This window comes from Melanostigma gelatinosum, assembly GCF_949748355.1.
Source record: "Melanostigma gelatinosum genome assembly, chromosome: 24".
Lineage (NCBI taxonomy): Eukaryota > Metazoa > Chordata > Actinopteri > Perciformes > Zoarcidae > Melanostigma > Melanostigma gelatinosum.
Window position 1 is genome coordinate 5,115,099 of NC_136657.1, and position 23,355 is coordinate 5,138,453.

Consider the following 23,355-nt stretch of genomic DNA (forward strand, 5'->3'; position numbering starts at 1 on the left):
AAATGTAATGTTAGTTATTTTATCGACGACAAGGTCTAAACTAGTAGTCGTGCAATAACGTTACATATATATATATATATATATATATATATATATATATATATATATATATATATATATTTAAAGGGTTTTGATATAAATCGCAGTGTTTATTGATATAAATGCACATATAGAAAGCTTAAATGTCAGGTGCTAGCGGTTGAAATAACTGTCTAACGTAAAGTGACTGCTCCAGCTAAAGCATAGGCTAAAGTTAGCATGCAGCTAGTTAGCATGCAGCAAGTTAGCCAACCTTTCAACGAGAACAAAAAGACTGTTAGTGTCAAATAAACAGTGTCTTTACCTTACAAACGGCGCCGCCAGCCTGACACAATGTCCATAACATGCTTTCAATAAAAGCAGTTCAATGATATTGACACGGTTACATAAAGGTTAAGGTGTTAAATCCACACTGTCCCCATTGCTGTCAACAGAGTTAGATTTAAATGTTACAGCGCAACATCGCCCCCTATTGTCTCGAGGATTGCACTGCAGCGGAGTATGTAACGTTAGTTATGATAATAAAACAAGTGTGATTCCGACAATAAAACAATGGTGTGATTATGACAGTAAAACAATAGTGTGATTATGATAATAAAACAGTGTGATTCTGATCGTAAAACAAGTGTGTAACCTTTGCCTCTTATAGTATTGAGGACAGGCTATGAGATTCATTTTTCTTGTTATATCTCCAACAACATGATGCAAAATAGTACAACATGCAACATGGTATTATAATAATACAATAATACTATTCTATTTCATTGTATGTACTGTGCAATTTTTATATATAATATCTATTACTCTGTTATTTTTATTGTATATATTTATATGTATATATTGTGCATTTTGATACTTCATATTTCTTATTGTTTAAGTACAGTTTTTGCTGCTGTAAACAAATGTCCCCTTGTGGGATGAATAAAGTATCTATTTATTTGTTATGAATTTGTAGATTTAGATGTAACTGTTACACTCAAGGCACTTCTTTATATAGGTCTTTACAGATGTATTTTTTATTTTCGCTCTCTGTATATATATATATATATATATATATATATATATTACTATAAGTTTTTGTTCGGTGGCAAAATGGGACAACAATCTGCATTTCGTTGTGCAGCCCTGTTGTACAATGAAAATAGTAATACTTGTAATCTTGAAACGAGAACACATTTAAAGCACTGTTGTCTTAATACATGTTCCAAAGAGATATATAGATCTATCATTTATATTTTGCCATTTTAAATGTAATGTAATAACCATTTTCTCAAACATGATTTGCAGGCTTTGTTCACAGACAGGCGAGAAATCCAGCTTTACACTTACATCTGTGGATGAATAACACACAAAAGTATAATTCTGTATTTGACTTTTATTTTTGCAATGTCAGTTTTTGCATGGCAGTAATTTACATGTTAAACACAACTACAGCATGGCAGAGATTTAAAATTGCAGGCTTATATTTGTTCACTTGCTCCAGGAAATAAATCATGTCAGAGTCAAAAACAGCACAGAGAAGCAGCCGTAAAGGTTTTGTTCAATCATACCAGACTCAACATCTTTCAGTGGAGATTATTCCCAGTTTAAAAAACACAACGGTAATGAGGAAGTAGAGGAACTTTGCAGTAAAAGGGAAATCTTGCTGACATTTTTCAATCCTATATGATACAAAAAATTATAGAACATTTGTGTCACTTTATAACATTGCATTCATCTTATGTGTCATGATGTTTTTCAGCAGCGTGTGACAGAATAAGAAAGTCTGCAGCTGAAGCCACTGTCTAGTGCATTGAGGACCACACAGTGAGTAATCAGACCACTCTCTCTCACACACACATATATATATATATATATATACACACACACACACACAATACAGACATATGTTTCATTGAAACTGAAAAGTGACCAAACACAGATAATTTAGTCTACAGGATCCTGTCCTGCTGAGAGTGAGGCTGCAGTATTTTCAGTGTAATGATGAGTTTGATAGCTTTTCTAAACCAGGGGTAGAACAGAGCATAAATCAGAGGGTTCAAACAGGAGTTAATTAGCAATATCCAAAACAACACTGCAAAGTATGACAAGCTAGTGGAGGTCTCCTTGCCTGCTAGAGAGGGATAGTAAGTCGGGCAGAAGCACATTAGAAACACAGCTATCACAATCCCCAGAGTCCTGGCTGCCTTCCTCTCTGATCTTTTAGCGGTTGGAGCTAACGTAACAGTTGTAGCAGCGGTCTGCAACCGAATGACACGCAGCTGAGAAATGGCAACAGTAAACACCCTCATATAGAGAACAACCATGACAGTACAGGGCCCAAGTAAGGTGATAAAAAGGTCAACAGTTCCTGAGATTTGGCTGATGACCAACACACACTCCCCATGGCAGGAGTTGAACCTGTCCGGCTGCCCTAAGTGTCCCATCATAAACCAGCCATTGAAGAGAAGAGCACAAGCCCAACATATACAGACACATGTTTTAACTCTGTTCAGGGTGATCTTTGTGGCATAGAGCAGTGGGTCACAGATAGCAACATAACGGTCTATGGATATGAGCACCATGCTGCCCACAGAGGTGGAGACCAGACAGAAAGACACATAATGAGTCAGAGCACACATCACCTCTCCCAGCAGCCAGCATGTCTCCACGTAGCGCAGGCCTTCGATGGGCATCACCAGCAGCCCCACCATCAGGTCGGACACGGCCAGAGACAGGAGCAGGGTGTTGGTCGGGGTGTGGAGCTGCCGGAAGTGGGAGATGGAGATGACGACGAGCATGTTGAGAGTCACGGTGAGCAGAGAGACGGAGGCCAGCAGGGTGTAGAGCAGAGCAGTCTCGGAGCGGGGTTTAGGCAGCCGCCTGCAGGAGGAGTTGAGGTTGGGAAAGCAGAGCAGAGAGCCCTCGGTGCTGTCCATCAGGGAGGAGGGAAGCAGGGATGAGAAATTATACTCCAGTAGACAGCTGATTTATCCTCTTAATCTCCCTCCCACTTTTACAATCAAAGAGATGATGTAACTTCTGTGCCCCTCATCATCATCTTCAAGGTCATTAACCCCTCTAGTTTATCTTTTCACACTTATCTTTAGTTTTTTCACTCATACATTGTGTGTTTACCGACCACTTTCAGATCAGACATAAGGTCCCATATTGTAAAAAGTGAGATTTTCATGTCTTTTTTTGTTGTTATAAAGCAGCACCAAGTGCTGTATAAATACTGTGAAAGTCTGGAAACGCAACACAAATTGTGTCTTTAAACGAGCTATTAGGTGTATACCCGGTTGCAGGGTGTGTGTGAATGACATCAGCTGACAGGAAATAAACATGGACCCAAACTGCCTAGCAGTTCCGCTGAAGACAGATGGTAAGATAAGATAAGATAGACTTTATCGTCCCGAAGGAAATTTGTCTTGGACACATACAGTGTCTGCTGCTAAAAAAACACAAAAATAACACAGTGCATACATACACAGACTGTCGCCAGTCCACATGCACGCACAGTACCTTACAGTACATGCACAGCAAATAAATTTCACACCGCCCATCGTACAGCACACCTGTAGTCATCGTAATAGTGTACATAATATGTACAGTAAGAGTCGAGCAGCCTCCTCAACATAGAATCATCATAGAAAGTGCATGTGTCCAGTGAAGATCAGAATCAGCGTTACGGCTTCGGCTCTGGCTAGCTTGCCATTTAGGGCTTTGGTGGACAGGGGGACAAAGGAGTTGTTAAAGCGGTCGAGCCTGCACTGGGGGACTCTGAAGCATCTGCCTGAGGGAAGAAGCAGAGTGGAGGACATGAGAGGGGTCTGAAATAATCTTCTGGGCCTGTCTGATGATTTTCATGGCTCTTTGTGTTAGCCGGGTAATCTGGGCTTTCAGCTGTACGCTGCGATGCCAAACCGTAGGATGCTCTCAGCTATAGTGTGGTAGAAGAGGAGCAACACATTCTGGTTGACACCAAAGACCCTCAGCCTACGAAGGAAGTGTAGCCGCTGTTGGACCCTAGCGCAGCCATTTTCTACCTGAACACTCCATGTCAGTTTGTTGTCAATGCGTATACCCAGGTGTCTGTAAGAGTCGACCTGTGCTATGTTCTGGTCATGGATAACCACTGGTGAGTGGTCTCCAATGTATTTGGGGATTCGAATACCATCTCCTCTGTTTTCTTGACGTTGAGGTTTGTCGCACCACTGGACAAAGTTCTGAATCTCATGTTTGTATACTGCTGTATCTGATGTGTCAGACATGAGACCCAGCTGAATTCAGGTGAATTCAAACAGACAGTATGATAAAAGCAAAGAGTTTTATGAACATTAAAGCATGTCAACATGTTCAAGTAGAAACCCGAGAGTAGAAGCTAAAGTATTGTTTCCGTAATAATAAGGAAGTGTTGAGTGTATTATGAGTATCTGTTTGAACCTTGGCTACACACACCGGACACCATTTCCTGAAAATCGGTGTTTCAAGAGTGCAAACACTTCCACATGTATTTGTCTTAACCCTTCATAAATATTTTGGTCGAACTCATGTGCCTTGTTTTTAAAATAGTGTTGAATGACTTTTTAAAAAACCTTTAGACACCCTCACAGTCCCGCACCAATGCCTCCTTGCACAGCTTTCCTCCTTCGGCATCCGAGATAATATTCTGCTATGGATCAGGAACTTTCTGACAAGTAACAGTCAACGGGAAGCTCTCAAACTGGACTGAAGTAACTAGCGGTGTCCCACAGGGTTCCGTCCCGGGCCCGCTACTGTTCACCCTCTTTGTCAGTGACATTCCCAGTCAGCAACTTCATATCCATGTTCGCCGACAATACAAAAATCTACCAAGCCATATTGGACGCCCACAAACCTCAACACACAAGTCTTCAATCTAGATCAACTCCAGGCCTGGTCAGTTCTGATGCAAATGCGCTTCCACCCCGAGAAATGCAAAGTCTTGCACCTCGGACACAACAACCCCATTCTGACCTACACAATGATCAGTGCAGACGGAGTTACACATACCCTCGAATCAACAGAAACAGAGAAAGATCTTGGTGAAGTGATCGACCATAAACTGAGCTTGCATTCAGCCGGAAAGTTAGCAAGGCCAACCGCACACTGGGTGCTATCAAACACACCTTCAAAGCAATGGACAAGACATAATTGTTACACCTATACAAGGGACTCGTCCGCCCTCATCTGGAGTCACCTAAATTCAAACGGGAGAAGGATGCAATTGAACAAGTCCAGTGCCGGGCCACGAGACTGGTGCAAGGCACTTCAGATAAATCCTACACAGAACGACTAGTACACCTTGGTCTACCCACACTGGAATACCGCCGACAACGAACAGACACAATCCAGTGCTTTAAAATCCTACAGGGCTACAACAGGGTTAAATGCAACAGACCCTGCTCCACTTGCGGAAATTCCATGATACGGCCATCACTATCAACTACAACCCGAGGCCACAGTCAGAAACTACAACGATAACATCAAACTGGTATCAGGGCAAATTTTTTCACAGCCAGAATCAGCATGACATGGAATACCTGAAATAAAGGATGTGCAGGGGAGAGACCAGAAGGAAATGTCCTGGGGATGACAGAGTCAGTGGGGGACCTGGGCTTTTTTAATGAGCCCGACTGCGGATGGGAAGAAACTGTTTGTGTGCCGTGAGGTCTTGGTTCTGATGGACCGCAGCTTCCTGCCAGATGGAAGGGGCACAAACAGATCATGTCCAGGGTGAGAGGGGTCGGCTACAATCTTTCTTGCTTGCTTCAGGGTCCTTGAAGCGAACAGGTCCTGGAGGGACGGCAGATTGCAGCCAATCACCCTCTCAGCAGAGTGAATGATGCGCTGCAGTCTGCCCTTGTCCTTGGCAGTGGCTGCAGCGTACCATATCGTGATGGAGGAGCAGAGGATGGACTCAATGATGGCTGTGTAGAAATGCACCATCATTATCTTTAGCAGGTTGAATTTCTTCAGCTGCATCAGGAAGTACATTCTCTGCTGAGCCTTCTTCGTGATGGAGCTGATGTTCAGCTCCCACTTGAGGTCCTGGGATATGATGGAGCCCAGGAAGCGGAAGGACTCCACCGCGTCGACGGGGGCGTCACACACAGTGATAGGGGCTGGTGGGGCTACATTCTTCCTGAAATCCACAACCATCTCCACTGTCTTTAGAGCGTTGAGCTCTAAAGACAGTTGTTCAGACCGCACCAGGTCACCAGATGGTCGGTCTCCAACCTGTAGGCGGACTCATCCCCACCAGAGATGAGTCCAATGAGGGTGGTGTCATCCGCGAACTTCAGGAGCTTGACGGACTGGTGACTGGAGGTGCAGCTGTTGGTGTACAGGGAGAAGAAGAAACTACAAATATAACAAATAGACAAATAGAAGAAGAGCAGAGGGGAAAGAACGCAGCCTTGGGGGGAGCCGGTGCTGATGGTCCTGGAGGCTGAAACGTGCTTTCCCAGCTTCACGTGCTGCTTCCTGTCAGACAGGACGTCTGTGATCCACTTGCAGGTGGAGTCGGGCACGTGCAGCTGGGAGAGCTTGCTATGCAGCAGAGACGGGATGATGGTGTTGAAAGCAGAGCTGAAGTCCACAAACAGTATCCTGGCATAGGTTCCTGGAGAGTCCAGATGCTGGAGGATGAAGTGAAGGGCCAAGTTGACTGTGTCATCTACAGATCTGTTGGCTCTGTAGGCAAACTGCAGGGGGTCCAGGAGTGGGTCGGTGAGTGGTTTAGGTTTAGGTGGGACAGGACAAGGTGCTCAAAAGACTTCATGACCACAGAGGTCAGGGCGACGGGCCTGTAGTCATTGAGTCCCGTGATCCTTGACTTTTTGGGGGACAGGGATGGTGGAGGCCTTGAAGCAGGCTGGTACGTGGCATGTCTCCAGGGAGGTGTTGAAGATGTCTGTAAACACCGGAGACAGCTGATCAGCACCCTAACCCTAACCCTTCTCCTACTAAACGCCGATTCCCCGACTCCCACGTACAGTCTAACAGATATTCAATCGTGACTCATCTGAAGAGGATCGATTTAAAAACTTGGCACCGGTTTCATTACCCTAATCGGGTACCTATTGACCGTACTAAAGATTGTTACAGATGAGGAGCCACAGAAGGAGCCAGACTCCTCAGCCCAGAGGAGGTCGCAGTTCTAATTGTTCCGGCCTTCTGGCTTCATTGTTCATCACGGCGGCCCGAGCTCTACATCTCTCTTTGAAGGCCGAGGATCATAAAACCACCACGTTCTACTCCATCTGGGATCAAAAGGTCATGTCCATCATATTCAGAACATCTGTCAACTACACAGGATCAAAAGATAACATATCTACTCTATTTTGATGGAATCTAATGGGCATACACAGTCGTATAGTTTCATACATTTAGTAAGTATACTACGTATTCTACACATTTAGTTCTGTATGTAATTCTGTCCTAATTATCACAGTCAGTCTTTTAGGTGACACATCCCATCCAGCTCATTTTTGCCAGTTTAATGTTCAACCAACAACGTTTAAATAGAGTTTTCTACAGTTAGATTTCAGTCTAAAGCCAAGTGAACTGCCATAAAAGTTTATTTATCCACCAGCATGAATGGAGAATGGACGACTGCTCTGAGTTTCAAAACTTTTTGAGACATGAGCAGAGTCTACTTGACTTGTTTACCTGTTTTCATTGCTACCGTTTGTTTTTTTAACACCTCCGATTGGCCTGGTGCCTCTGTGGTTTAGATGTGTCACTTTAAAGAGTCATTGTGAAGGAGGCGAGCTCTGCTAATGAGGTGCCTCTCTCGGACACTAATCAGTGCTTGTTTTTGCTGCTGGGTGAGAAGCTATAATTGGATCTCGGAGGTATTACACTCTGTGTTTGTTGACATAGTTGCATGCGTTTGTGGTCGATTTCTCATCACATTAGCACATTATTAGGTAATCGAGGTGGCCAATTATGTCAAATGGACAAAAAAATTATTATCATTTACCAATGATAGATAACGCCAAAAACAATTAGTTCAATTTTGTAAAAGTTTTTGTAGATTAGAGTTGTTTTCCTCAAATTTGATTAGAAAGACACATTTGTTGAGGCATCTGCGGAGTTGAAAACAAGACGATTGAGATACTGAAAGAAATATTTGAGGAATATTGTTTTGCAGTTGTGTACATGGAGTTTGTAATGTTCTGTAAGCACATGTACACATCTAAAGCACATCACAACATATATTATTGTATCTAATGTATTATTTACTTTACTCTACTTTTCTTCCTGTTAAATCTTCCAAAACAAGCGGGTTAGTGATTGAGTGAGAAGCTTGCAGCACGACGTGGCTATTTTGCTGTTCAGAACCTGCAGTGAAGCGGAATGTTCTGTTCGCTCAAGTGTTGCATTAAATGTTAGTTTTAGAGTTTTAGAGTCGTTAGTAAGCTGTCAGAGAGGCTCGGTGCTGTCGTGGTCAGCTCTCCCTCTCAGTTGGGTTTTTAAGTTTAGAGACACCACAATGAAATTAAGTATTAGTTGCAGCTCTAATATTATAATCATGCATTTCATTTGCTGACGACCTTTTTGTTAACTGGGTTACAGTGCAGCTCCATGCGGTGGACTCGAGGGCCAGCAGCTACAGCCCCATCACCTGTATACTCAGGAACACCAAGGGCCACTCATGGTGAAACAGCAACAGATGTATGTTTTTTCAAAACACATACTGACTAGCATGCACACTATTATAATTACGTAGACAGTGGCTTTAGGAAATGGACAGGCATATGGGGACATCTACCTAATCTAATCTATTTTATAACATTTATCTCAATCGTCGGGCAGTCCAGTAACTGATTAAGTACCTTGCAGATGTGAATGAGGTGTGGACCTGGAAACACTCATATGCATGTGATTCTGACAGAAATTGGACCGGAATCCAAGATGGCTGACAATGACCCGAGGGGTTACTTCTCGCTTAATTGTGATTCACAAAGAACAAATGGAGGACCAGAGGAAAAGTCTTGCGAGAATACTTTTGATTTACTTATGTTTCTTTACTCTGCGAGTTCGTCCAGCATCCTCTGCTTGTCTTCAACGTTCTCGCTCTCCAGCTACTCCTCCAAACTTTTCTGGAGGATGGAGACACAAAACAAAGTCACAAAATCACTGAAATATAAGAAGCATGTTATTTGACTATTGCAGTTTCCTGCTGTGTACAGATGTTAGTTTGTTCTTATTCAATAGAATAGAAGTATAGATGTCATCCATCGAGGCTGCATATCTCCAAATGTTTGACAAAACAAAAACATCGCTCTTAACATGAAACATATCTAAAAATCATCCAATAATTAACATGCATGTATAATTATATTAATAGTTAGCATTAAGAATGGAGAGTGGTGAATTGCATAATGTTCATGAATGAAATAACAAAGACAAACCTGAAGACTCTTCCATAGTTCACACGGACCATGTAATCACCAGTCAACCTGCAACCATCTATAATTTTGGATGCAAAATATATGCAATATCACACAGTACATCACACATATATTGTGTGTATATCAATGTACAAAGTTGCTTCCCAGCTCCATAAAATGCTGCTTACAGTGATAATGAATCCTATAATAGAGAACAGTGTAGCTGTGTGTTATGAATTATATTGTTTATTATAGTAAAATGAGTTGTGATGTTACAGCATTTACAAAGAGACGCTGTGTTTATTTATCTAATTAGCTTTTTGGTGGTTTTATTTATTTTTGAGGGTTATTTATTTGTGTACAGCATTTACATCTTTTGTGCTTTTGGGTTATAAGGACATAATTATGATTTTTTCAATACTTTGAACTTATTTGTATTTTTGACATTTTTGATAATCAGGGTGGGGCCTGGTCAGTATTTGAATTGGGAAACAGCTTGGAAATATCAGGTTCCGTAAACATTTTCACTTCTCCAACAAACAGCAGAGGCCGCTGCTGCTGCTGCTGCTTGACTTAAGACAAAGCTTTGAACAACGTTAAACGATAGGCGAAATAAAAGAGTAAAATAGTTTATTGTATCAGTAAAGATCAACAGAAGGCACACATACAGTATCTGACGGTAGACGTTACACCAGTGTCAGTATCTTTCTCCAGCCTCCATCACAAACCACCACGTGATCATGAAGCAAAACAGCTACATCCAATTTCTATCTGCAGGACTCTAGGTCATCCATCTCGGAGAGGCTGGAATTGATGCAATACATTAGCAGGCTAAAGTTTGCAGCTCATAGTACAATGTCAAGCAAATGCAGCCTTTTGCAAAAATATATTCATATGTATACACTTTTTTCTACACATTGAAGCAAATCAACTATACAAAATGCAGAAAACTATCTCGGTACAAGAGCTGGTGAGCCGCTTGTAAGAAAGTCCATGCTTATTATTAGCATCTTAGTGGCAGTATTACAGAAAAATAGTCGCAGTACCTTTGTCATAAAACAGTTTAGGAAAAAATTACATGTCCATATAATGCCAAAAATATTAGCTTTGAAACAAAACAAAAGACATTTCAATATACATGTTTATAGGAGGACGATACCATCTGGAAAATACAAGTGTGTCACTTTCAAGCAGTATAAGGTTTACCAAAGAAAAACAATTAGAACTAATTTCATGAGTAAAAGGAGTGCCCGCGGTTTGAAGATACTTTTTGGTTGAATTCCCAGAGTTCAGGTACGCGAGGACTACAGCGACGGCCGTGCTATAAAACTACAACCCAGCAGGATGTAGGGTCACTGAGACAGGCGGGGAAACAGCTGCGATTCTGAGCATGAAATATTGAGAAGAAAAGGTTGTCATGCTACGAGAGAAAAACCGTAAAAAGATAAAGAGAATTAAGTTGCAGTTTTTATGAGACTAAAGTGTACCATTATTGAGACAAAATACAACTTTATTCTTGAATTATAATATCATCTCTATGTCATATTATTGACTTTTATTTTGAAATACCGTTTTTTTTCTTGATAAAATTACAAATTTATCTCAACTTTACAATTTCTTTTGTAAACAGTGACCCTAACCCGTCATAACAACAATAGTTTTGGACAAAGAATTGCATTTTTGCTGAGGGAGTGAGTCCAAATCAACGGTCTTAGAGACTTCAGATTTTTACATCCACTGATTTTGGCTTGGTTTACTTTCAATAAAATAATTCTCTGATAAATTCTTCTTGCCCGTGACATAGACGAGGGAATACATGTTGAAAATCTCAAACACTGCTCAGTAATTCAGGCTCTTCCTGTAAAATATCTCACGTTTTCCTGCAGCTGCCAGGCTGTGGAGTCTAGTACGGGTAGCTGTCAGGGAAAGCCAGTCCCTGGACGCACTGCTCCGCTCCCTCCAGGTACGGACCCTCCTCCTCGTAGCTGGGTGGGGGGAGGCCGTCCTCCTCGCTGGGGGGCAGGATGGCGTCCGGGTCGGCCTTCAGACTCGGCCTCTGGTTGTCTGGGAAAGCCAGGGAGAAAAGCGCCTCGGGGTTGCATACAAACTTGTAAACGTACCGTTCCCCAGCCACCTGCAGGACGAGCCAATCAGAGGTGAAAAGGATGATAATTTTAATGCAAATTTCAAATATTTTAAATGAACTACAGTACCCAGATTACCCTGTAATATGAAAAGGTTCCAATGAGGAAAACCCTTAAAAAAGTCAAATTAAAAAGATGACTTTTACTTCATAATAAATGTGTAAACAGTGAGACCTGCCTTTACCTTCTGCATGATGCCCTTCTCGTAGTAGTACCTCAGAGAGCGGCTCAGCTTGTCGTAGTTCATCGCCGGTCGGTTCTTCTGGAGGCCCCAGAGCCGAGCCACCTGCACACAAGAAACTCAATAAAACATCCAGCTGGACACACAAGGACAATTTTTTGTCTGTTGGTTAGGTTTAATCCCCCCAAAAGGTAAAAGTAAGGATTATTTTAATCCTTTCCAGGTCTCATCAGTCCCTTCAAGCGTAAACATCTAAGCCTTTAAAAAATAACCCTGTGTGGTGTTCGGCGAGGACTGACCTCCTCTGGATCGACTAGTTTAAACTCCATGTTGCGTCCCGTCCAGCCGATCAGGTGTGCGTTGGCCGGGTTGTCCAGCAGTGTGAGCAGGAACTGCCAGAGCTGCAGGGAGCCGCGGCGCTGGTACGGCAAACCCTCCTGCTTCACTTTGCCTGCTCACAGAGTCAAAGAAGACACGATGAGTAAATCGCTCGCTATTTCACCAGAAAAAAAAAAATTGTCAGAATCGGATCTCACCGTCCAGTCTTTCTGGCACGACACCGGCGTCGTCGTAGTACAGATGCTGCTCTCTGTCATGACCGAGACCTGTGTGAAGAAACGAGAAATATTATCAGAAACATTTGTTCGACTGAGAAACCCCGCAGGCTCAGACACCACGACATAAACTTATTTTATAAAAGACACACACACAAACTCACCGACACCGTTATTCTGGTACAAGACTGAAGACTTCCCAAATGATGACTGGCAGGTTTGAACCTCTGGAAGACGGGAGCAAATTGTCTTTAGAGTCTCAACACCGAGTCCTAGGTTGCTATTATTGTTTTGTAAAAACAGCAATAGCATTCAATACTTGACTTTAGAGTGTGAGTAGACGTAGCAGGTGACACACTCACCTGAGTCGAAGCCAAAGTCTCTTGGCTCTTGTTTGATCGTGACGTGGTTGAAAGCAGTCTGGGTCCGGGCCAGCCCTGGCTCTGGGTATCGTGGATCCACCAGCTCCTGTTTGAAACCCCGGGGGCCCTGGGGGACCGGGGGGTCCGAGAGGTGGCGCTGGTACGACGGTCGGCCGTCGCGGCTCGAGGGCCGGTACGGCGCGCTTACCGTTTTCTCCGGAGGGAGGAAAGACAAGCAGGGCTCTGACAGCTGCCGCTGAAACCTGAGGTGTTGAGGAACACAAGAGGTTTTGAGGGTTTCAACTGCATTTGTTTGCAGCTTAAAATCACATTGGATAAGAACTCACCGTTGTTCCGTGGTGAAGGATGAACTGGGGCAGCTGACGGGGGGGCGCGGCAGAGCAAACTGCTGGCATTGGTTGGCCGCCGGGAGGTTGTGGTGGTGGGAGGGGCTCGGGGAGGGAGCATGGGTCGCGGGGCAGTTGTTGGTCAGCTGGGGGGAAGAAGGGTTTAACTGCCTCTGTACGGGTGGAGGTCCAGCAGGATGGGAGGAGCCACAGTGGTCTGGTGTGGAGGCGGGAGGCAGAGCTTTGAGCCCAGCTGGCTTGTTGTCACAGGCACTGAGGAGAGTAAACAGGAAGCAGCTGATCACCACCTTTCATCGAGGCTGATAGGACTAATATCCTTAAATCAATTTATATAGCACCTGACGAGTCTAATGCACACCAAATGAATCAAATATATATATTGATTATGGTAAAATGAGTGCAAAATTAAACATGTATAAATACTCAAACCATAACAACGCATTGATGGTATACCTGTAACTGTAAAGGCACATGTCAGCGTGGGACGTCCTGCAGGGAGACGGGTCTTTAGACGGACTGGATTCTCTCTTCACTTTGCTGACAGGCGGTCCATGAAACATCGCTGCAAACACACACACACATGAATAACAATCATCTGTTGTCCTAATATTTAGCTTGATGGGTATTTTTTATGTGCTGAGGAGACGTCTTCCATCACCGCAATACAACGTAGGTGAATAGAATTATGTTTTATTACGATCAAACAAGTGCTGGCTATATTTAACAATTTTCTAATTAAGGTACAAAAATGCTACAAACATCTGTCCTGCTTCTTACAGAATACCAAATGAATATTGGGAGCCGACATATTAGTCTTGTGACTAACACGCAGAGATGTGATGGCAAAACAAAGGGTTAAACAATGTTTTCACTCTCTGCGGCTCACGTTTGAGCAGCAGAAATAAAGCCTCCTATCTGATCTCAGCCTTCCTGAAATCTGCGGTGACGGTTTCCATCCAATCAGATTTCATTGGCCCGTCATAAACTGTGTTGCCAGTAAACACAATACCATCTTCAGACATCTATTCAGCATGTGCGTTATTCTCTGAAGTGTTCGCTCGCTCCCTGTTGCGCGACACTTCGGAGTGCTTTCTTAAAATATTAGAGGAGAAGCAGCCACTCACGCTTATTGGACTGGAAATCTGGGACAAACTGCTCGTCATCAGGAACTTGAGCTGTCAGAGGGGAAAACACAGGATATTAAAAATCGGATTCTCACCCTTGAAACCACTTATACAGTGTTGTGATTTAGTGCTTCCTGTTTCTCTACTTCAGTTACGTATTCTCTATGTTCCATGCTTTCAGGTCTCACCTTCTCTGATCCATATTTCCTGGAGCTGGATCAGGTCTTGGAAGAGCTCTGCAAGAAAGTTATAAACGCATCAAGAAAGCTGAATATTGCTTTCTCGCAGACAAGCACGCCCCTTTAGGAGATCACGTTCACACATGATGAGACTACCTTCTGTGTCCTGAGCCAGCTCCGTGTCCATGAACTTCCTCTTCCGGTCGCTGAGACACCTCTCCGCTCCCTCTACGTGACATTTCTGGAGGTTTGATTAAAACACACATTCAGTGAACATGAATTGTAAACCTTAAAACGTGACGAGTTGTCGCTGGGCTCCGTGCACTCACACTCTCAGGCACCACAAAGGGGACCTGCTGGTCATAAAAGCCGTCCATGTTGGAGGAGTCTTCACCCTGGAATAAAGAGGGGCGGGACGACAGATTAGGGAATTTCCAGTGCATTTGGCTAATTAGCATTTATTCTCCACCAATACTACAACTCCACATGACCCAACAGCTGGTTTACAGTGGCTATAAAAGCAACATTATGCAACTTCCTGTAAGTTAAACCTGACATATCAACTCAAAAGACACACTTATTATATTTCGATGAGCTTTCAACCACATCCTACAGTTTCCATGAGTGAATGGAACGTTTACTGACAAATTATAGTTGTTTTTAAATACTATTACAAATCAAGTATACTTTACATTGTTACTTCAAAACTGTTTTTTTGTGTTTTTACACCTTACGGTGATAGTAAAATGGGTTCAACTTTGGAAACACTGGTTTAATCTTTTGAATTCTGGCCCAGCAAGACTTTAAACTAAACTAATACAGTTATTATTGTTTAGATATTTGCTTTTAAAGTACCCCATCAGGCTCATTCAAACTAGATTAAAAGGTCTCACGCCTTCATCTCATAATTGTTAGATGGCGATCACAACATCTGGAAGTCACAAATCACCTTTGATGACTGCAGAGGGCTTCCGTAGGTAAACAACACCTCTCACAACTGCTTTTGTCCGAAGACTGACGCGTTAATAACACGCAAAAAAGTTGTAACATAAGTTTGGTTCGTTCCCTGTATTTCAACACCACATCAGACGACATGACTCCTATTAGTGCTGTTTCTGACCTTAAATAGACCAAAAATCAAAGACTAGTGAATAGGATTTGGCGTGACGCACAGGAGAGACCAGCGCGTGAGGTGGGACCTCCTTGTTTTTCTCAATGAAGTGAAACTTGATCCTCGCGGAGAGGAGGAGGAGGAGGAGGAGGGGGGGGGGGGGGGGGGGGGGGGGGGGGGGGCAGCTCCTCCATTGAGAAATTTACCACACAGACAGACTCGCGATGCTAACAGGCCGCAAAGACAGCTGCTGCAGGCGGAAATCCCTCTCTGCAGAGCGGACAGATGCGGGGAAATGGACGCAAATGTTGCCTTTGATTTGTCCGAAAATGGCGTTCGCCTCTTAACCCATTTCTGCTGCCCTCGCAGCCGGAAACAAACCGCGACGATGCGGTCGATGTGACCAAACAAAGCAAAATAAAAGCCCCGACGCGCGTTCGTAAGTGTTCTAGTAACAATTAAGCACTCACTTGATAAGTGACGTTTCTTGTCTACATCCCCTGTAGCTCCTCGAATTAAACTCTCGGCTGTGGATTTTTGTCAATGAAGAGATCTGAGGGCTGGATCTGACCCAGAGCCCTCTGCTGCTCTCCCATTGGCTGGAGCACGAAGCCAGTCAAAGGGCGAGCCAATCGCGTTTGAGACTGCTCTGACGTGCGTCGGTTGTGTTTTTTATGAATGCCTACGTTTCATTCATGTCGCCACAGCTCTCTTAAAGGGCCAGATCGACGTAAATAAACAAATAAATAAATAAACCATGAATCAAGTGACACTCATTGATTAACTTCTCAGTTCTAAATGTGCACAAACAAATACAATTATTGTAAAAATAGGAATAAATAAGTGGAATAGTTTAGGTGAATTATTACTACTTGATACTATTATTACTATTATTTTACGATTATTACATTTATCCAATGATACATAACACAATATAGTTTACCAAAATTGAATCCAGCATCACACATGACTGCTTCTAAGTGCATTCATCTCAGTGGGTGGAAAAGCAGTTTTAATTCCACTTTGATCTCTTTCCGCTTCATTCGCTGCAGAGAGATCACCGAGCATGCCACCTGATTATCTATTACATCTGGTATTTAGTAATAGTGTACTCACAGGCTAGCATGAGGTTTTCATCAGAGTCAGAGATACTTAATTTATCCTTGGGAGGAATTGGTAAAGTTGCTCTTACGAACAATATAATAAATATTGCTTAAAAACAAGAAATATTAGAAAAATAGAAATATAAGACTGTGTAAAATGTAAATCATGTGCATAATGCTTCAATATATAACACAATGCATGCAACAAAGAAACTCTTTGTGCAAGTTAAAGAATAGTTATTTGTTTCAGGTTGCAATGATTGTTTGTGTTCTTAGAAACTGCTTGATCAGCATCATGGGATGCCAGAAACGATCTGTGTGTGTGATAAAAGTTCCAGTTCCAGTTCAAAAATCAGCTCAGCAGCTCTGTTACTGATTTGCAGCGTCTCCTGTTTACTCAGCCCTCACACGTCTACTACTGCGTGGACATCAAACCACAGACTTTTATTCATCCGCTCTGGCAGATAAACAAGCATGACATCATCTAACATATCCTGTGTGTCAGGAAATTACAGTTTCTTATCAAATGTGTCTGCACTACACTATAAAACGCAGATCGGCAGAGATCTTTTCCAGACGTGGTTTGTGTGCGAGTAATTGCAGAATTGCGGCAGTGTATGGTTGATTGCGTGCAGCGTAATGTCTCAGGGAGACATCAATTATTGTTTCAATGTATGTTTTAAATCTCCTTTTCTTTTGCCTTATGTTTTGATGCTTTTAATGGTTTTATGTGAAGCACCTTGTTGTTGAAATAAACTTGCCTTGCCTTGCAGGTTGTGTTTATGTTCTCTCTCCTGTTCCTGAAGGTCTACTAGAGTTCTCTCAGTATCTTTTTGTAGTTTCCCTTTACTTGCTGACTTTTTAGAATTGTTAATATGATGTAGTTGCAACAATGCAAAGTTACCAAATACATTGTGTAAACTTCCAGTGTCCAGAAACAACATTGCCTTCAACGTATTTCACGTCCCACCTGTTAGTGTGCGGTTAGTGAGAAAAGCTGTGCTCATGGAGAGAAAGACTGCAACCGGACAACAAAGAGAGGGACTTTAAGTCAGCATTTCCGATGCAGGTGAACAACACTTGTCAATACAATAAGCATTTTGTTACATATATGGTTTTATGGAACAGAAATATGGGTAAACATGGTCCATTTATACTATTTATTATAGTGGGAATTCAAATTAAAGACAAGACTTGTCATATATTGACTTATTTCCAAACGTTGCCGCTCAAGAAGACTAGTTTTGGGGAATACGATGCAGAATTTGACCAATTTGACCGACATAATACTGTTATGCAAAGGGGTTATGCAAAGTGGTCCTCCTCTTGGAGATTCAGAGGCCTGAATTGGAGGGCGCTGCGTCCTCACCGGTCCTCTGCCTCTTCACACTTCCCTGCTCCGTGCGGTCCTCTTCCGCACGGGGAAGGTGAGTACCTTAGTCACCTTATGTTCCTCCTCACCCTATCAAGTCAAAGCCCCTCATTCACACTGCATTACTGATGCTCCACTTTCATATAAAGGCTGATGAAATGCACTGCCAGTAGATTTATTGTCATTCAAATGAGCTCCCCATTAACTTTGGCACATTAGCTGATGCTGCAATTGTTTTAAAGTTGCTGTCCGACTGCTCCCGTGGTGCTGCTGAAATTGTGACTGGATGCTGTCAATGTGTTTTAATTTTTCATGCTGCAATGTCGTATTTTATGTGCTGAGTTTCTATAGCATTTACTTTTACTCACCACCTATCACCAGTCAAGATATTGCATTTCATAAACAGAATATTAGTTTTCATAAAATGAGAGGTTTTCTTTAAAGGGAGCCTGGTGCTCGGAAACACTACCGCTTTTGTCCACAGGGGCCGCCATAATCAAAACAAAATGAAGGTTCCTTGTAGTAGCTTTAAAATAAATAACTGATTGTGAGTTGAAACCCATTAAATATGTGACATCACATATGGTTAATAATGCAGATTTTTAGGGGGGGAAAAAGAAAATAAAAGAGTATCATGTCGTATAATGACTTTATTTTTCAAGATGTGCGCTCAGCTTTTTCCCACTTTTTAAAGAACGACATGGCTAGTTTTCCTTAACCCGACGGATGGATCCCACAGTGGGCTGCACGCCCCCCCACTCAGAGTACCGCCTGTACTCGCCCCTCTCCAGCAGGTACTGGCGCCCCCTGTAGTTCGGATGCTCGTAGAAGATCCAGGCGCCTTCGAACACCTTGCAGCAGTGGACGTCACGGCTGTGCCAGCGCTCGTGGAAGACAGGCATGTTGTCTGCCAGCTCCGTCGTCTGGCCTTCAAAGTTGGGCTTCTCCCAGACCTTCAGCCTCCACGAGGTCCCCAACTGGAAGAATACAAAAATGAAGGACGCTGAACATTTGCAACAATTAAAAGCTTGAGCAAGAAAAGATATATGCAGACTAAAACAAACAAAAACAAAAAAGCTCATATTCAAAAGCATAAAAGTAACAAACTCCAAGACTTAACATATTTTGACTTACGTTCCTAATAATGCGACAGGACCGGATGGTGTCATTGATGCCCAGCCAGCGTTGGTAGTCTGGATACTCTCCCGGACTCAGCACATACTGGTAGCCCATGCAGTTTGGCCTCTCGTAGGTTACCCAGAATCCTCCCTCCACTCTGATGGAGTTGCAGCGGCTGAAGTACGTGTGCAGGTCGCTGGAGTCATTGTCGCACTCGTGGAATCGACCCTGGAAGTTTCTGTCCTCGTAGAAGATGATCTTGAAAAAGTATACAAACAAAAAATTACATTTTTAACATACATGCAAATCGTTTTCACACATTAAGAATACTGTATGTGCTACATTATATCTGTGAAAATGCACCTTCTTCATAGTTAATAGAAATAAGTTTGGTTGTGTTGTATCAAACATTTAAGCAGTCACCTCCAATATTCTCTTTATACAGAACAAGAACAATACAACTAAGCACATGGTTTTTTCTGTGTGAACTGGAAATATTTATCCAGGCTCATCACATTGTCCTGAAGCGGCGAATCCTGTTCCCCCAAACAATGCAAGCACAAAGTGCAAAGCATGCTGACAACAACAAGGCCACTGCAGGACATCTGGTCTGATATGAAGCGCTTTGAGCTGAGTCAGTGACAGCGCAGGGAAGGCTCCAGAGGCTTTACAGGAGACACCGAGTCGTGATTTAACACACCGCATAACTGATTCATATCAAACAACATGCACTCTTGACCTCAGTAGTTGTAGTTTAACTGTTTTAGTGTGATAATAGTTCAGGAGATGAAGTTAAAGCTAAAATGTATCTGCCAAAAATGCTGATAAATTGAAATATTGTTGTGCACAGCAATAGTATATCAGTCTGTTGAACAGATTTATTCAGACAAATACTGCATATATTCATGATCCCCAGAAGATGACTCCGAATGCATTTGGTGACCCACCAAACCGTTCTGTCAGGAGAATATTTTCACTTTAACACCAAAAATATTAAAATCTAAAAGGCTGATTGTTTACGGAGCACATTCATGCTCCTCGGAGGATGAACCTTTTACGACTTGGACACTTCTTGTCCTTTCATCCAGCACCAACCTCAAGTAAAACGTTTTATGACTGGTTATGGTGCAAGAATATTGTTAGAATTAGAATCATTGAAATGAGGTGTAGTTTTTGTTTGGTCGTATGAAGCCAGTTATCCTGGGATTATTTTTTGTTATTACTGCATCATCTCAAGTTATTAAGTTTTACCTTCTTTCTCCTAATATTTGTTTTGTATGATACAAATGTATCTATATTATGTAGGCTATATTAAATTATCCAAAAGCTGAGTGGTCAAAATGCCTGACAGAAAGGTCAGTGATTCAAAACAAGTGTTTGGACTAAATAAACGTATCCAGGCCAGAAGTTTCCGTTCAGCTTGGAGCCGCTTTGTGGGAAGCTAATCTTTTTAATGGAGGGAATATTTAATGATCTTTTTCACAACCTTCCTGTTTGCTTATTGCTTCCCCTGTGGGCTTGATTTTTTTAATACCTCACTCTCAAATTCTGAATGCCGGAGCTTCTATAAACGCACCAGACGGTGACATGAAGTGAAAGTAAACGGCTGCTCAGGGCCGAACAGTAGGAGTCACTTTTCAATTTTGTACCAGAATGACATTCAGGAATCAGAAACATTCGATTTCAGCTTGCTTTATTTTCCCACCCGGTGCATTCAGAGTTAACAGGAGTCGGTGATGCGCCTGATGGAGCTGAACCTCATCATGTTGCTCATCCCCGTCTCTCTGAGGTTCCTGTACTCTCCTGGCCTCAGGTACAGCATCTTGCCTCTGTAGTTGGGCTGCTCGAACATCAGCCAGTGGCCGTCCATCACGTTGCACGACTGGCAGTCGGACATCCGGAAACGGTCCATCATATTGTCACAGTCGTCCATCAGCTCGTGCATCTGGCCCCCGAAGTTCTCCTTTTCATAGATCCTCATTCTGAAGGGTCCTCTGTGCTGCAGACGAGGAAACGGCAGGGAAATGACGGCGGACGTCTGAACTCAACCCGACCTTTAGATCTACACGTCAGTGGTTTTTTACTTGTGTGATGAGACTGGGGTACGGAAGCAGAACGGTTGGTTACCCCCAAGTTAATGACCTCATTACCTCAAGAAAACAACTGTAATGACAACATGAAAACTGACTTGTGATCTTAATATTTAAACATTTAAAACTTGTGCTGCTTTTGACGTAGTTGGAGTCCAACATGTCGGGCGTCCTTTCAGCTCAGTGAACTTACAGAATTTGATTATTTACCGCATGCTCTGCAAGTCTTTTTAGTCGCAACAATGCGGAGGAGTCCCTCCTGTAATTGGTGGGGCGACTGTGCCCACACGAACACAGCTGACGAACCTACCATGGGGATCATGCGACTGGACCTGATGCAGTCGCTCATAGTCATTCCCATCAGCCGCTGGTTGTCTGCATACTCGCCCCTCCGCACCAGCATCTGCTGGCCCATGAAGTTGGGCCTCTCGTAGACCATGAAGAGGCCGCTCTCCACCCTGCAGGAGTTACACCTGCTCAGGTAGGAGGTGAGCTCGGGGCAGTCATTGCTGGTCTCATAGGACCGGCCCTGGAAGTTCTGGTCCTCATAGAATATGATCTGCGAATACCGATCTTGATCAACATCTTAACTCTTTTCAATGTTAGTGTCTCATATCGTGAAAGCTTCACTTACCCTCCCCATGGCCATGATATTTGTGAGCTAATCCCAGACGTACTGCATCAACATCGACCCTTTTCCCTTTTTATACATCGCACAGCCGTAGCATTGCCACATGGTTTGTGCCGAAACCTTTGAGTCATCACTCTACATTGTGGCACAGTGCAGCACTGTAGGGTGGCAGACTTCACTGGATGTCAGAACCCGCAGTAGTTATTGTGAGTATTGGGGTTTATACTTCCAGAAACTCCTATTAAATTGCATATCTCGTCTGTCAAAATTCTACGTGGTGCGATTATCAGATGTGAACTTTATGGTTACACTGAAAGTATTGAACAAATGCCACACAGCAAAGCTTTGGCCTTGTAACATTTGAAGAGTGAAAATCAAAAAAACATCACTTGAGGATGGTTTTGCTGCAGTTATGACCTGACTTGACCTCCCAAACATTCAACATACAATAACTATTGAGGTTCGCTGTGGAAAAAAATGAATGCAGAACCACGTGCACCTCGTGATGAGTCATGATGTTTCACACAAAGGTGTGCAAGGTGGTCTGCAGCTCATAGTCGATATAAAAGTGGCGCTGGGTTGGCAGCATTTGCAAAAAAAAACTGAAAGCATCACCATGGGCAAGGTAATATTTATCATGCGTTTGTATCAGGGAAATCTGGCGCTGTAGAAATACATTGAGGAATAGTTCACAGACGCATGATGCAAACTGCTGCTTTCTGTTCTTCCCTGTATCTTTTTTTGCTGCAGATTATCTTCTACGAGGAGAGGAACTTCCAGGGTCGGTCCTACGACTGCAGCAGCGACTGCGCCGACATCCACGTGCACCTGAACCGCTGCAACTCCTGCAGGGTGGAGAACGGGTGCTTCGTGGCTTACGACCACCCCAACTTCACGGGTAACCAGGTGTTCTTGAAGAGAGGGGAGTACTCCGACTTCCAGCGCATAGGGAGCATGATGGGCATGATGGGAATGGCCATGATGGATACTGTGCGCTCCTGTCGCATGATCCCCATGGTAAGACATTTTGGTAGTTTGGCAGACATGCATGTGAGGTGAATAGGGAACTATGTTGCCTCTGATAGACTCCAGAAAAAGGCGGTCTAGAAACCGACATGTCTTGCTCCAACAGCACAGGGGGCAGTTCAGGATGAAGATCCACGAGAGGGAGAACTACGCCGGCCAGATGCACGAGCTGATGGACGACTGCGAGTCCATCCAGGATCGCTACCTGATGTCCGACTGCCAGTCGTGCAACGTGACCGACGGCCACTGGCTGATGTTCGAGCAGCCCAGCTACAAAGGCCGCATGATGTACGTGAGGCCGGGAGAGTACAGGGACTTCAGGGAGACGGGAGCCAGCAACGTGACGAGAATCAGCTCCATCAGGCGCATCACGGACAACTGCTGATTGTCGTTGAAAATAAAGATCATATTTTGAAGTATCTCTCTGCTGTTTTGTAGTTTTCTTTACGCTGGGTGTGACTACATGCTTGGTGGTGAAAGTCCCCCAAGAGGTCAGAGGGCAACATCCCGAAATAAAGATTTAAAGTCATTCATGTGTACATGTTTACATT

At 43.2% G+C, this 23,355-nt stretch overlaps 4 protein-coding genes and 1 pseudogene across 6 annotated transcripts; 1 reads left to right on the top strand and 4 right to left on the bottom strand.

Annotated features, from left to right (window-relative positions):
• Nucleotides 1-1,399: 1,399 nt before the first annotated feature.
• LOC306797300 (trace amine-associated receptor 13c-like) lies at nucleotides 1,400-2,957 on the bottom strand (the record flags this gene model as incomplete). Its single annotated transcript, XM_079296586.1, has 1 exon — nucleotides 1,400-2,957. The coding sequence occupies one exon, from the start codon at nucleotides 2,955-2,957 to the stop codon at nucleotides 1,971-1,973; it is 987 nt and encodes a 328-aa protein (XP_079152712.1). The 3' UTR covers nucleotides 1,400-1,970.
• Nucleotides 2,958-10,053: 7,096 nt separating this feature from the next.
• LOC306797299 (ETS translocation variant 5-like) lies at nucleotides 10,054-16,031 on the bottom strand. Of its 2 annotated transcripts, XM_079296585.1 has the most exons (14): nucleotides 15,934-16,031; nucleotides 14,682-14,747; nucleotides 14,509-14,593; nucleotides 14,362-14,409; nucleotides 14,174-14,224; nucleotides 13,503-13,611; nucleotides 13,029-13,301; nucleotides 12,682-12,944; nucleotides 12,484-12,546; nucleotides 12,302-12,370; nucleotides 12,065-12,216; nucleotides 11,769-11,870; nucleotides 11,315-11,574; nucleotides 10,054-10,824 (listed from the first exon to the last, which is right to left on the bottom strand). In XM_079296585.1, the coding sequence occupies exons 2-13, from the start codon at nucleotides 14,727-14,729 to the stop codon at nucleotides 11,344-11,346; spliced, it is 1,494 nt and encodes a 497-aa protein (XP_079152711.1). In that variant the 5' UTR covers nucleotides 14,730-14,747; nucleotides 15,934-16,031; the 3' UTR covers nucleotides 10,054-10,824; nucleotides 11,315-11,343. The 2 variants fall into 2 exon arrangements, with proteins under 2 accessions (XP_079152711.1, XP_079152710.1); XM_079296584.1 differs by having other exon boundaries at nucleotides 10,054-11,574.
• Nucleotides 16,032-18,642: 2,611 nt separating this feature from the next.
• Nucleotides 18,643-19,429, bottom strand: LOC306797472 (gamma-crystallin S-1-like; the record flags this gene model as incomplete). Its single annotated transcript, XM_079296838.1, has 3 exons — nucleotides 18,643-18,915; nucleotides 19,073-19,315; nucleotides 19,421-19,429. 3 exons carry the CDS (start codon nucleotides 19,427-19,429, stop codon nucleotides 18,643-18,645), a joined length of 525 nt encoding a protein of 174 aa, XP_079152964.1.
• Nucleotides 19,430-20,777: 1,348 nt separating this feature from the next.
• Nucleotides 20,778-21,859, bottom strand: LOC306797252 (gamma-crystallin M3-like; annotated as a pseudogene). Its single transcript has 3 exons — nucleotides 21,782-21,859; nucleotides 21,458-21,706; nucleotides 20,778-21,056 (listed from the first exon to the last, which is right to left on the bottom strand). The product of its transcript is annotated as a gamma-crystallin M3-like (transcript).
• Nucleotides 21,860-22,480: 621 nt separating this feature from the next.
• LOC306797473 (gamma-crystallin M3-like) lies at nucleotides 22,481-23,189 on the top strand (the record flags this gene model as incomplete). Its single annotated transcript, XM_079296839.1, has 2 exons — nucleotides 22,481-22,795; nucleotides 22,911-23,189. The coding sequence occupies 2 exons, from the start codon at nucleotides 22,481-22,483 to the stop codon at nucleotides 23,187-23,189; spliced, it is 594 nt and encodes a 197-aa protein (XP_079152965.1).
• Nucleotides 23,190-23,355: the final 166 nt, after the last annotated feature.

Coding starts and splice junctions, on each gene's coding strand:
- LOC306797299 (XM_079296585.1), bottom strand. CDS start 14,729: ATGGACGGCTTTTATGACCAGCAGGTCCCCTTTGTGGTGCCTGAGAGT. Junction 14,594..14,681: donor CCTTTGTGGTGCCTGAGAGT/GTGAGTGCACGG, acceptor TCAAACCTCCAG/AAATGTCACGTAGAGGGAGC. Junction 11,575..11,768: donor AGAAGGGCATCATGCAGAAG/GTAAAGGCAGGT, acceptor CTCGTCCTGCAG/GTGGCTGGGGAACGGTACGT.